Source organism: Scomber scombrus, chromosome 2 (genome assembly GCF_963691925.1).
Source record: "Scomber scombrus chromosome 2, fScoSco1.1, whole genome shotgun sequence".
Taxonomy (NCBI): Eukaryota; Metazoa; Chordata; class Actinopteri; order Scombriformes; family Scombridae; genus Scomber; species Scomber scombrus.
In genome coordinates, this window is record NC_084971.1 from 7,945,734 (window position 1) to 7,959,336 (window position 13,603).

The 13,603-nt window shown below is 38.9% G+C and overlaps 1 protein-coding gene across 1 annotated transcript in view; it reads left to right on the top strand.

Annotated features, from left to right (window-relative positions):
- The window catches only part of dnah6 (dynein, axonemal, heavy chain 6), a 54,168-nt gene that overhangs the window by 1,449 nt on the left and 39,116 nt on the right, over positions 1 to 13,603 (top strand). Inside the window, exons 5-32 of the mRNA XM_062440562.1 lie at positions 80 to 214; positions 312 to 414; positions 505 to 571; positions 876 to 1,062; positions 1,200 to 1,292; positions 1,393 to 1,503; positions 1,669 to 1,758; positions 1,851 to 1,971; positions 3,204 to 3,355; positions 3,711 to 3,863; positions 3,991 to 4,242; positions 4,397 to 4,525; positions 4,682 to 4,795; positions 4,902 to 5,045; positions 5,202 to 5,357; positions 5,896 to 5,946; positions 6,713 to 6,805; positions 6,979 to 7,098; positions 7,475 to 7,655; positions 7,763 to 7,859; positions 8,038 to 8,266; positions 9,219 to 9,383; positions 9,531 to 9,641; positions 9,785 to 9,910; positions 10,045 to 10,200; positions 10,666 to 10,827; positions 12,537 to 12,674; positions 12,833 to 13,000. Coding sequence (XP_062296546.1) covers positions 80 to 214; positions 312 to 414; positions 505 to 571; positions 876 to 1,062; positions 1,200 to 1,292; positions 1,393 to 1,503; positions 1,669 to 1,758; positions 1,851 to 1,971; positions 3,204 to 3,355; positions 3,711 to 3,863; positions 3,991 to 4,242; positions 4,397 to 4,525; positions 4,682 to 4,795; positions 4,902 to 5,045; positions 5,202 to 5,357; positions 5,896 to 5,946; positions 6,713 to 6,805; positions 6,979 to 7,098; positions 7,475 to 7,655; positions 7,763 to 7,859; positions 8,038 to 8,266; positions 9,219 to 9,383; positions 9,531 to 9,641; positions 9,785 to 9,910; positions 10,045 to 10,200; positions 10,666 to 10,827; positions 12,537 to 12,674; positions 12,833 to 13,000 — 3,804 coding nt within the window. The remainder of the gene's footprint in view (positions 1 to 79; positions 215 to 311; positions 415 to 504; positions 572 to 875; positions 1,063 to 1,199; positions 1,293 to 1,392; positions 1,504 to 1,668; positions 1,759 to 1,850; positions 1,972 to 3,203; positions 3,356 to 3,710; positions 3,864 to 3,990; positions 4,243 to 4,396; positions 4,526 to 4,681; positions 4,796 to 4,901; positions 5,046 to 5,201; positions 5,358 to 5,895; positions 5,947 to 6,712; positions 6,806 to 6,978; positions 7,099 to 7,474; positions 7,656 to 7,762; positions 7,860 to 8,037; positions 8,267 to 9,218; positions 9,384 to 9,530; positions 9,642 to 9,784; positions 9,911 to 10,044; positions 10,201 to 10,665; positions 10,828 to 12,536; positions 12,675 to 12,832; positions 13,001 to 13,603) is intronic.

The window sequence follows — 13,603 nt, forward strand, 5'->3', positions numbered from 1 at the left end:
GATTACCACACATTGTAACGCATTCACAATAACATATGTTGATGTTATGGTGTTGTTAACGTATGTTTATGTCATACAGTCTCTAAGTCCTGCACTGGTGGACATCAGGAAAATGTGTTACCAAATCAGTGACACAGGCTTGTGCAACATGGAGAAAAAACACACTTACACACTGCAGGAATTCCTGGACGCCCAGTTCAACAAACTACAAGAGGTGCAACTGTGCATTCATGCAAAAATGGGTCCAGTTTAAGTGAGCTAATAAGTGTACATCGATATATTTTTGTTTCTATTTGTTCATTGTTTGTCAGATAATGAGTGACCTGGAGAAGTTTCAAGACCTGGCAAAGGAGGTGACAGTTTCAGCCTGTCGCAACTACTTGTCGGATCCTCAAGACAAAATTGAGGCACCAAGTCAGTACACGTCGGGTGTATGGACACACTTGAATGTTCATACATAGACCGCAATTTTAAACAGTTGACAGTACTTTTTGTTTGTCACAGATAATAAAGCCAAACTGAAAATTCTGGAACAGATCAACCAGAATTTCCTCTCTAACCGTCTCATCTGGTGGGTAGTTTTCTTTCTTTCTTTTTTTCAGTCAGTTTTGTCTGCTTTCCATCGATATTGGGGAGGAGACGAACACCTCCACCACTCTGATTTGTGTCTAAAATCAATACTCTTTTTTCATGGAAGACATTTTGACATGTTACAGTCAGAAAACTAAAAAAAATAAATCACAGCTGAATTCCATTTAGCTTCCTGGGACACTTGTTAATGTTACTAGTAACACCTGTGCTCTGCCTACCGTGCCAAGTCAAAATGTCTATCACATTAACCCAGTCCAACCTTTCCTTGTCTTGCACCTACCTAGCTTCATCCGACTTGTTGATTACTTGGTTGTCAACACCATGCACAACTTGGTGGTGAATGCAGTGACCAAACTGCAGGCTGCGTTCCAGGAGCAGGTAGGTCGAACACCCGGCCATGACATCATTCAAAGCTGGGGCCAGCGGACTGAGGCCGCCACTGACGCTGCTGAGGGAGAGATTGATAAGAAGGTAAAGCATCGTTTCAGTACTATTTGAATAAAGCTACTGTAATTGTTCTCTTCACGCCATCAACTTCTGAATCAGACACATTTCAATTGCGTGTTTGGATTTTGTTTACGTGTGCGTGTCCTAATTAGCCCGTGGAGTCAGAAACCGCCCGTGGACAACCTATGTTCACCTCTGAGCTGACGCTGGAAACAAATGCATTGTCCTACAAACCCTCTGAAGAGAACTTTCAGGTCTAGAGGGATTCATTTATCACCTATTTAACAGCATTCAACAGTGTACTCCACACCACAATGTGAACGTGTTAAACTATGCATTTGCTATTTCCAACAGGAGGCTTTTGCGGAGATCATTGGGAAGTTCCAAGAGACGGTGATGTCAGTAAACATACTTACAGGAGATGACGATTTTGATTCACTGACAGAATTTGAAGATGAAGAGGTAGTTAAAAAAAAGAATCGTCACCATAACATGACAGCTAAGATGTGCTTATTAAGGTTTTGTTTCTGAATGTTTATTTTGATGAAATGTCACAAATATTAGGATACTGTCAGATCTTAGTCTAAAACTAATGTGTGATGAATAGTATGTGCGGCTGTTGACTTATAGCAAAGAGAAAATCAATATGAAGATGGCCCCAGTTTGGAATCTATCATAGAGAATGATGGCCACCTTCAAAATATCATTCAAAACATCAAGGTCAGTATTCACTTTGTATTGTTCTCTATCTTTAGCAGTTTGTACTTTGATTATATAGTGTATGAGTAGGCCTGACTTGTTTTTCCCCTTAGGAATCCCTCCAGTCTGCTTTTGATGCCGCAAAAGTGTACTCAAAAATCTTTGAACGTTTCCGGCTGTTCTATAAGGAGAACGAAAGTCTGGATCTGGATGAACTACGGCAACATGATCACGGTGATTTATCAACATAATTTTTGTAACATCTTCCACTTGCAGCACTAAGAGCAGGTCAATTGAGAGCAGTGCTCATGTGGGTATCTGTGTTTTGCCTCAGGGTGCTTGACAATCTGTTCAGCAATAGAAAATCATCTATCCTTAGACTGTCAAACAGCTGCTTTAACAGCTGGATTAGCATTTAAAATATTTTGGGCTTCGAAAAACACCTGACAAGTTTGAACCAAATGTGATCGCTTGAACCAGCTACTTCTTCAAGCAGGATATCTTAGTTTTTGAGTAAAGACACCTTTTGACCATATCATCTGTTTTTTTGTTTATGAACTACAAATGACGATGTTCTAAAGCTTATCAGAGGTTGACTATTTTGTCTTTGCGATGTGAAAATCAACCCACAAAGACATTTCTTTGTGCCAGAGTTATGTTAAAGTTACATCATGGCAAGGTAATGCAGATAAGAGCAACCTTTTTAGAAATACATCATTTCTGCTGGTATTAAAGTCTTGTGGGAAGCTTTAAGAAAGTCAAACTTTACTATACCAGTTTATAACATGTGAGTTTACCTAAAATCTTTAAACATCATCTCCAAATATTTCCTTTTTTGCCAATAGTGTAGGTTTTAGTATTGGGTTAGGGTTAGGGTTAAGATTATGAGGTGAATATAGGAAAAAAGAAAGTAGTGTCCAAAGATTAATTTAAATAGTTTCTAATCTAATTCACAGCAAATTGAGGAGTGTTAAACTTGAGGTGTTCATGGAAAGCTTGAAATTAACTGGATCTCATATTAATGAGCAAATATCTCAGAATTACAAGAAAACTATCTCATAATTACACATTCTTGCATTAGTCTTGCAATTATGAGATTCTTTTCTTGTAATGTTGAGATATTTTATTAGAATTTTGATATATTGTCTTAATCAATAATTGTGAGATAGTATCATTATTACTAGGTAAAGTATCGTTTTTTTTTTGTAGTGTGCTTTTATTACAGTACCTAATTTGTTCTGGAAACTAATAATACTTTACATTTGCTAGCAGATGTGAATGTGTCCACATATATGAACAGTATACACCTTTGTACATTTTAGTCGTTTTTTCTCAGTGTTGTGCATGTATGACAAAAAAACTTAGTCACACAAAGGAAAATAAAATACACACATATACAATTTGTAATTAATCATAACAGGTACGGCTGTTTTAGACTGATCCATATTGACTGCTTTGTTTCACAGGTTTGGCCTTTTTTGAAAAATCACTGGAGTTATACCACAGAGAGCATAAGGAGGCATCAGCCCTCCAGCAGAAAAGAAATCTCGGCTTACTGCTTGTCGACAAAACGCAGCTCAAAGACAAGCTTGTGTCTTCCCCACTCCGCTGTCTGGAGGTCAGGACATGCCTCCAAGCACACCCATACTGTACACACAGACATGAAACCGTTTCCTGGGAAAAACGTACATTGGATTTGAAATAGTTAGAGATATATTTTAATATTAAACTACCACTGGAACAGAATTGGAATTACTGGTTTTGAAATAACAGAGGGTTTTTGGCTTTTGACCAAAAGAGGACAGTGAGGCCTTTTCTATGCAAATTAAACCTCACTGAACTGAATAAGGTCCAGTGACTCAGATACATTTGTAAGAAATAGTTTCTAAGACAACCACATATCAAATGAACACTAAAGTAAAATTGTCAGAAAGAAGAAGGAATAATTGCTTTGCTCTGAATCTCTGTTTCAGGTCATCAATGAAATGCTTACCCAGCTGGCTAAAAGGAAGCTGGATGCTGTCATTGCAGAGACCAATGAGGCCCAGTTTAAACTAGAGTTCACTCCCTCTACTACAGCTGAATTAGCCAACTACCTCACATTCCTGGATGAGATTCAGGAGAGGGTAAAATCTTCATTTTAAGCTGTTTCTGTAACTTCCTTCTACTCTCCTCTCTTCTACACCTTTTTCCCATCCGATTCGTTTATACTACATCGTTCTCTCCCCTCTTTCTTTCTCTCCCTCTCACCAGATTACAGTGCTAGAGGAAGAGCAGGAGACAGTGTGTCAGATGTACAATTTGATCAACATGTACTCGGTTCCCACACCACCCGAGGATGTTGTGGTGTTTGCCACCTTGCAACCTTCTATTAACTCACTGCAGAACATCATCGACCGGGCAGTGGCAGAGAGGGACTCCAGCATGGACAAATTTGGCAGCTCCCTGAAAAAAGATATAAAGCATCTGAAACAAGAGGTCACGAAAGTCAAGCTTAAGTCACAGGTATGTAGAGAAGTTTCATGAATGTTTGTATTTGTTTATTCAGGTGTGGATGAGATTCCAGGGTGTTTTTCATACTGAGACTTGTTACTTAAGAAATAAAATATCCATGTGAAGTGTCTGCTCCTTTTTAACTTGTTTGCCTTTTCATGTGTAGGATCCACAAATCCTAGACATCAATGCAGATCCCTCCAAAGTGCGTCTGCTGCTGGATGAGATCCAGATTTCTGTGGATGAGCTTCAGGCCCAGGCCTCTGCCTACACATCCTACCAGAAGAAATTCAAGGTGCTGTTATTCTTTAGGGTCTTTGTGTAATTCCAAAAATAATTCTTTCAAAAGAAAAGGGGGCGGGGGGTACAAGAAAAGTGACCTTCACCAACCAACAAACCAGTCTCAACCCAACCCAAACTATTTTTTCCCTTGATCTCCTGATCATTAAAGGCAGAGGTTACCAAGTTTGACACCCTGGAGGAGTTAACTGGAGAGTTTAGGCTGAAGCAGTTGCTGTGGGACTCGATAGAGGAATGGGACTCTTTACAAGTCGGATGGCGGCAGGTATTGTATATATTCTTGAACATGCATGTAATGCAAAGAAACATTTTAACCGCTCTTCCTTTCCTCTCAGCTTGAGTGAATTCACCTATTTTCACACATTCCCCAGAGCACACTGGAGCTACTGGACCTGGAGCAGTTCAGCTCACAGGTCAACAAATACAGCAAGCATGTCAACCAGCTGGAGAAAGGCCTGCCACGTAACAATGTAGTGCCAAGCCTTAAAGACAAGGTGGAAATCATGAAGCAGAGGGTGAGTAAGACAACGTGTTCAAACGTAGTGACTGACAATGTGTGTAAGATGTGGTATAAACATTAAAATATTGACGGCAAGCAATTGCTGGTGATATAGCCACTTCGTTTATGACTATATCTTTGTGATTCTATCTAATCATATGTTTTCCTTCAGCTGCCGATGATCACTGATCTGCGTAATCCATGTATGAAACCAGAGCACTGGAACACCCTGGAGTCTGTTGTGGGGAGCACCCTGAATGTGGAGGAGCTTACTTTGGCTGCTATGGAGAAGCTGGACATCTTCTCCTACGGCACAGAGATACAGGAGGTAACACATGAATATAGATACTCTGAGTTTCTCTTGCTGTACTTGTGAGACTTTGTTTACTGGATTTCAGAAGCTCCAATTTACAAAACACGACATAACACAAATACACTCCACTCATGACCTTCATGCAACCAAAACAAAATCAGGATTCTTAAACAATGTTTTACAAGTAGCAGCCTCCTTTAGGTCATTGCAGATCAGGCATTAAAATACAAATTGAAATTCATCATTAGCAACACCAAAAAACACCACACAAAAAACCCAAATGCTGTTCTTCAGGAATGCATTTATATCTGTGTACCTCAATTACCAAGAGTAAGGTACCAGCTCTTAACTGTGCACACAAGGACCCATATCCCCTAAATTCTTGTTAATGTATGGATGTGTGTGGACATCTTTAATGTGGATATAATTTGGATATAAGATTTGGATTATTTCAGATAACTTTCTTTGTTCTTCATAAAACAAACAATTGTTATACCTAATGTCTTAAAGTCTGGTGTGGATAAAGAGGGCTAACACAATCCTTGATTTTCAGGTGTCAGGACAGGCTTCAGGAGAGGCATCAGTGGAGAACATTATTACTAAGGTGTGTGAAAAAGGGGCTATATGAATATGTATACATAATATGATGCGGGTTAGCATATAGCACCTACTTTATGTTTTAGAAGCAAATGCTCAGACATGGGTGGTTCTGTGAGTAAATGGTGCTACATCTTGTTCTCAAGCTGAAACAGCATAACCAGTATTATATTGAGCTAAATCCCCTAATTTATAGTGAATCTGCACACAGGGCATAAAGTGAAATAGGTATGGTGTATTGTGTGCTTTTTATGGCTGGTGGCATTTGGTGGTGTCCATGGTGGGTGGGAACATGGTGGGATTATGAGTAATACATTATTAGGGAATATTTTAGAGGCCATGGCATTAATTACAGTCAATTAGAATCATTTTCTCTGATCTGCTGTAAAAGCAATGCCCTCGCCGCCATATAAGACCAACAGTTTTTTTAATGAAGAGGAGAGCTCAGACTGGCTTCTCGCAAGAAGATGATGTTTTCCGTCATTAATATTGTACTGGATGGTTCAATTGAAAATCATTATAATTTACGCAATAACATAATGTACATTCATTATTAATATAATACAATAAAATATATATAAAAATATACATAAACCATAGTGATCAGTGAGACTGTACTCAGAGTTGAGTTTAATATGTGCACAAAAGTGTGTTGATTGGTTTTCAAACCTCAGACTTGATGACTGAAACATCACTCAGACAGCTTGGAGTGCAGGGTAGAGTTTACATAATGTTTGACCTTTGACCTCTGCCCTCTCAATTGAGCCATGCAGGTGGAGGACGTATGGAAGACCACAGAGTTAACTGTGCTGCCTCATGGTGATTCCAAAGAGGTCTTCATCTTGGGAGGCACAGATGATATTCAGGTAGTATAACATGCAGCAAACACACACACACACACACACACACACACACACACACACACACACACACACACACACACACACACACACACACACACACACAGTAACACATTGGTAGTGTTTCGGTATATTTAACAGTGTTTGTTCATGTGTTTCCATGTTTGTTAACTGTGAAGGTGCTCCTGGATGACAGCATTATCAATGTGGGCACAGCAGCATCTTCTCGCTACATAGGTCCCATCAAATCCAGGGTGGAAAAACTACTGAAACAGCTGATGCTCTTCAACCAAACACTGGTAAAGCTCTCAAATACAATATGATAAAATAAAACAGAATGATGTATATTGTGGCTGCAAGCAATTCTTCTCTACATATCACAAGCTTGTCTGTCAGATTTTCACTTTGTATTTGGCCTCAAATGTTATACAGTAGCTCACCCTAGTGGCTGCAAACAAAAAGTCAAGGCACCAGCAAAATCATTACAATTCAACTGAAAAAAAGACATTAGAGAAAGGGTGAAATTAATTAATTAAATTCATTTTTTCACATTTAATTGTCTTATTTGTGATACTTAATTTTCTTAATATGAAATATCTATAACTTTCTTATTCTCCCTCCCCTCACATTGTTCCTACTGCCTTCCCTCCCTCTTTCCTCCTTGTACATTACTAGGAAGAGTGGCTTATATGCCAAAGGAACTGGCTGTACCTAGAAAGTATCTTCTTAGCCCAAGACATCAAGAGGCAGCTTCCTGCTGAGTCCAAGATGTTTCTTAAAGTGGACAAGTCCTGGAAAGAGATCATGACTAAGGTCAGCAAGATGCCTAGTGCCCTTAAAGCGGCCACACAGCCTGGTAAGTGACCTCGCAGCATGTATGGAAAAAAAACAGGCAGACAGATATGCATCCAAGGTAAACACATGGTCGCAAAGCCTACAAGCCCCTCCTTTTATTTTTCACAGATCTGTTGACGACCTTTCAGAAAAACAATGCTCTATTGGATGAGATTCAAAAGTGTCTGGAAGCCTACCTGGAGTCCAAGAGATGTATCTTCCCCAGGTACACACATGCTTGCTTTGTTCCATAGTAGAAAAGCAGAACTTTACATCACAAGTCTTCCTCTTCTTTTTATCATTCTGGACTTTGTGCTTTCTTTTCATTTCCTTTCTTAGTTAGTAGTTTGTGTACAAAGCTAAAATGATGTGTATTGTTGAATACTCTTATTTGTCCTTCGCAGGTTCTACTTCTTATCCAATGATGAACTGCTTAAGATCTTGGCCCAGACAAGAAACCCACAGGCAGTGCAGCCCCACCTTAGGAAGTGTTTTGATGCAATTACACATCTGGAGTTTGCTTTGCTGCCCAAACAGTCATCCGGTGCTGCAGTACCTGCACTGGATGCTGGAGAACAGGACACAATCTACAGCAAAGACATCTTGAGTATGGTCTCCCCTGAGGGAGAGAAGGTCAGCTTTGAGGAACTCTAACTCCTTTGGTCATTATTCTCTCTGATTGTGTTCCACTTGTTATTCTCGGTCCTTGCAGAGAGTGAGAGTGCGTGAGAAGAAAAAGATATGCTGTTATACTGCTGATTACTGAGTTAGCCGGTGTTTACTTATTTTAAAGTAACCAGTGTTTTACTTGAAGGCTAGTAAGCTTCCAACACATGTTTTAAGAGATGCTGGACATCAACAACTGTATAAACACCATCAGTTAACCATGTCACAGTTATAGAATATTTCATTTTTCTTTCATGTTATTCTGAAATTTCAGCCATCTTGAATGCCACCAGCCTCCTACCTCCCAAACTTAAAATAATACTAGAATAAATTAGACTCAAATCATGCAAAAACTTGTACAAAAAGTAATTAAGACAACAATTGGACATGCAAAGTTTTTGGTTTGCACTGATTACTAAAAAATAATAATGAATAAATTATGTAGCGTTGTTTTAGAGACTTATTATTTGTTAATATTTTAGTCTGCCAGCTGAGGTCTTGTGGGTCTTATCCTCCACCACAGGCAGTCTGTGGTTGCTAGCTGTTTTCTGCTCTGGATGTCTTTGTGACTAGATAAAGTCCACTCTCCCCTCAGTAGTAGTGTAGATTAAACCATGGCAAACTTCATTGCGGGATAATTGACATCTCTAATACTGCAACAAGAATGATAAACCATGTTTGCCAGGTGTCAACTAAGGCAAAAAAAGCATGCTCTGACTGCTCAGTCAACCGCTGTATCAGTCATAAGGTTTGTCAGTTATGACCACGAGAAGTTATTAGTTATCACCCTTGCAGTCTTTTGATTGCGTAGGGCTCGAGGCTGTGAAAATTGACAGAGGATTCACAGTAAACCTTTAATTAAAAAACAGTACATCATGTCCTTAACTGTTAACTCTTGTCCTTCTGTGTGTACGTGTAGGTGGGTTTGACAAAAGGCCTGAAGGCGCAAGGCAATGTGGAGGATTGGCTTTGCAAGGTGGAGGAGGCTATGTTTTCCTCACTGCGACGCCTCAGCAAGGCCTCTATTGCAGACTACCAAGTGAAGTCTAGGGAGGAATGGGTGGTGGCAGGACATCCATCACAGGTACTCACACATATGCATGCATTATAAACTAGTAAATTTCACTTTTACAGACATAGTATTCCCTAATAATAAACTGAGAGCTGTTTCTACTATTTCTCTGGTTGCTCAATTTTTTTAATAACATCAGTTTGTGTGTGTTTCCACCAGGTGGTGCTGACCATCTCACAATTGATGTGGTGCAGAGACATGGATGCCTGCCTGGAGGGAGATCATGACCACTTTGCTGCCTTGCAGGAATTTGAACTCACCAACTTTGATGTAAACCACACTATACAATTACTCACTGTGAAGTTAATATTTAGTTTGACAAAACTAATCTGCACTGTTGTGTTTGCTGTATTACGTTCATCTGTCTAACTTCAACTTTGAAGCTGGGGAATGTGTGTTTGTTGGTATTTCAGCGGTTGAATTCCCTGGCGGCATTGGTACGAGGCCAGCTACCAACTTTACACCGTAATATCATCACTGCTCTCATCACCACTGATGTTCATGCCAGGGACATCGTCACAGATCTTGTTCAGCAGAAGGTACAATAGTGCAGCGTTAGTGCAAACACACTCAAACTTAGCTTTGTATGAAAGGTTTTAACTTATTCCCAGGTGATCAGAGAAAACATGGAAATACCTCACTAACTCTAAGTAACTTCAGCATTCTTTTTCAGGTGGACTCAAGGATGAACTTTGAATGGCAGAGACAGCTGCGTTACTACTGGGACCTTGACCTGGACAACTGTGTAGCCACAATGGCTCTGTCCACTTATATTTATGGCTATGAGTACCTGGGAGCCTGCCCAAGGCTGGTCATCACACCACTTACGGTAACACAGAATATACAATTTTAGTTTGCATATGCACATACACACACACATGACATACCTATATATACCTTACCCTGCCTGACCCATTCTTTTTTAAAAACCTTTTTTCTTTTTAATGCAGCTTTTGTGAAATCAGATTGAAAACACAATTTCGTAGATGTTCTTAAACAGTGTGATAGTTCATTTAGATTGCTTATAAATCCATCAACGTTTCCCAGACTGAAAGTAAGGACAAAACACAAACTACCTAGACACAGGCTACCAAACCAATAAAGGGGAATGTGTTTTAGAAACCTGTATAATGTGTTTCCTGCAAACCAGAAATAAAAATGAGACGCAGAAACACAGAATCATTTGTGAGTAATAATGTTTATCTGTTATCTTATTTTTTTTGGTTTTATTCAAACATTCACACGTGAATGTTTCCCTCCTGTCGTATATCTCCCACCTTGCCTTGATGTGCAGGATCGTTGCTACTTGTGTCTGATGGGGGCCCTTCAGTTGGACCTGGGGGGAGCTCCAGCTGGGCCTGCAGGGACAGGAAAAACAGAAACCACCAAAGACTTGGCTAAAGCCTTGGCCATCCAGTGTGTGGTCTTCAACTGCTCTGATGGACTTGACTACAAGGTCAGCCATGACTAACTGCATTTATCAATACTTCCATAATACTTCTTTATGACTTTGTGACTGTTCCGTTTGTTTTGTTTGTCCACTCAGTACCTAATTATTTCTCCATCACCTCTCAAACAACATATGATTCAGCACCTTTTCTCATTTCATTCCTAATGACTTCCACTACCACTATATATGTTTACTCTGTTTACATTATCTCTAGCTTCCTAACTCCAACTGTGCCTACTAGGTGGTGCCATTAGATGGCAGTATTACAAAAGCAGTTTGTGCCAGTTAAAACATTTATAAACCGTACAGTTGCATGCCATAATGACATTGTCTTCAAATAGATTTGATTCTTTCTTTTGTCTTTTTAAGTATTTTATCTGCAACTTCTGCATGTCCAATCAGCAGCAACATAAACGCAACAATCTAACTATAGGAATCATACTGCGTGGGGTGGATAATGACCTAAAATGTGTTATTTGCATGTATATTTATTGCGTTGACAATCAAGTCAAATCCAAATGTAAATAAAAAGGGATGTGTCATCAATATTCAAAGCACTGGATTGGAATCTGCTATCACTCCTACTTTGATTAAGAGTTATTTAAATCAAAGTTATTAATTTTGTTTTACATCAATACGTTTCCATCAATTATGATCAGTTGACAGTCACCCAATGTGATAATATTTCATCCACATAATGTATTAGTATTCTTTAAGCTTTAAAACTACAAATAGGGCTATAACCTTGAGATGCCCAGTGCATTTCAAGTTAATGTTAAATTGTGCTTTGTCTTGCAGTGCGTTGAAGTTGGAGTCAGTACAGCTGAAAGCACACATGAATAAGACCGCTGCAAAGCCATTCTCCTTGTGTCTGCTGTAGTTAGTCACTGGTAGCAGACACCTGAAATGTATTAGAGTGGGACATGGCTTTGATTTAAATGGGCTATAGTGTGTTTTCATGTGTTACACTTTGCTTATATGTGGCACCACCACTGAGGCTTAGCACTTAAAAAACACAGAATTCAATGTTTTACTGTAACGTTTAATTTTTTTCGGTATTTATGTCACCCAGGATGGTGCAAAGTCTACATTAAATTGTCTCTGAGGTATGGGGAAATTGATTGATATGACGTATCAGCTGCAAACGTACACATTGTTTACTACCTTGTTTCACAGCTGCCTCCTGCTAAAAAGGTTTCACACTTAAAGCAACAGACGTAGTCAAATCTCACTTTTTTGTGCTAGGATTCCTTAAGCAAGCAGTGGGAATCTATAATGCATATAAACACATCTAACACTTTTTATTTTACTAGCATTACATCTTAATGAATGCATGTTGCTTTTGTCTTCTACTGCAACATTCCTCTGGTCCACTGAGACTTTGCTTTAATGACATACCCAAATTATGCTCTTGCTCTCCTTTAATGCTCTTTGTCTCTAAGCCATGTTAATGTGGGTTTAATATAATATAAATATACACCTAAATCAATCTGAGGAGTTTGCCTCTAATAGTTGAATCAAGGTTATCTTGTATGTGTAGCATAACCTTGAATCACAGTAATAGTCTCATGAGGCTTCAACACATTATGCCTACATTATGAAACAATACATGAGGAAATGGAAATTACTATCCATGCCTTTATATGCGCTGCATTGTTATTTTACCCATTCTAATGTTAGTAATGTTTCTTTCTCTTATTTTCTCTCTCCTCCAGATGATGGGGCGTTTCTTCAGTGGGCTTGCTCAGTCTGGAGCTTGGTGTTGTTTTGATGAGTTTAACCGAATCGACATTGAAGTGTTGTCAGTCATTGCTCAGCAGCTCATAACCATAAGGAATGCTAAAGCTGCGAAGGTACACACAAACATCAAATAATCTACTGTGCATTGCTTTATATTCCATATAAGAGCTAAAGAAAGACCATCAACTGCAGCCACACACAGACTTTTCTTGCTTGTTTAGATTTTTCACACTCACACACACCAAAAACAACATCTCCCTGTATTCCGTAGATGTCGAGGTTTCAATTTGAGGGCCGAGAGATCAAGCTGGTGATGACATGTGCTGCATTTATCACTATGAACCCGGGTTACGCTGGAAGAACAGAACTACCTGACAATCTTAAAGCTCTCTTTAGGCCCATAGCTATGATGGTGCCAAACTATGCACTCATTGCTGAGGTAACAAGCAATTTATGATTGCCTCATTTCTTATCTTTGTGCCTATCTTACAGAAGCCCTGAGAGAATGATCCATGTTCTATATCTGATCTAAATTATTTCTCTCCTGTGTTTAAAACTTAAGAACAGGTTATTTTTGTAAAGTTTTGTTTGTATTTTTTTTTAAATCATTTTTCTAAAGTGCACTACTGCCCCATGTTCTAAATAGGACTAAATGCATTAATGTTTTCTTCCAGGTGAGTTATAATTTCTCCATGAACTCTATATTATGTATTAGCAAGTTATGTAACATTACTCTCATGTATTTCTTAAGTCACCTGGAAGAAAACATAAAAGCTTTTAGTCCTATTTATAAAATTGGGGTGGCGGTCCACTTCAGCCTTTTGTGGCTAGAATGAGTATTACAACATCAAAGAAAAAGAAAAATCACCTGCCAAAACTATTTTTCTACATGTTTCACAGATGAAAAAAAAAGATTATCTTGGCAAAACCTTTTTTTCACCTGTTCTTAAGTCATAAATACAGCAGAGAAAATAGTTTACATCAGACTTAGAAAATAGTTCAACAGAATCCTTTTTTTCTCACTTACCTCTCAGGGCTTCCG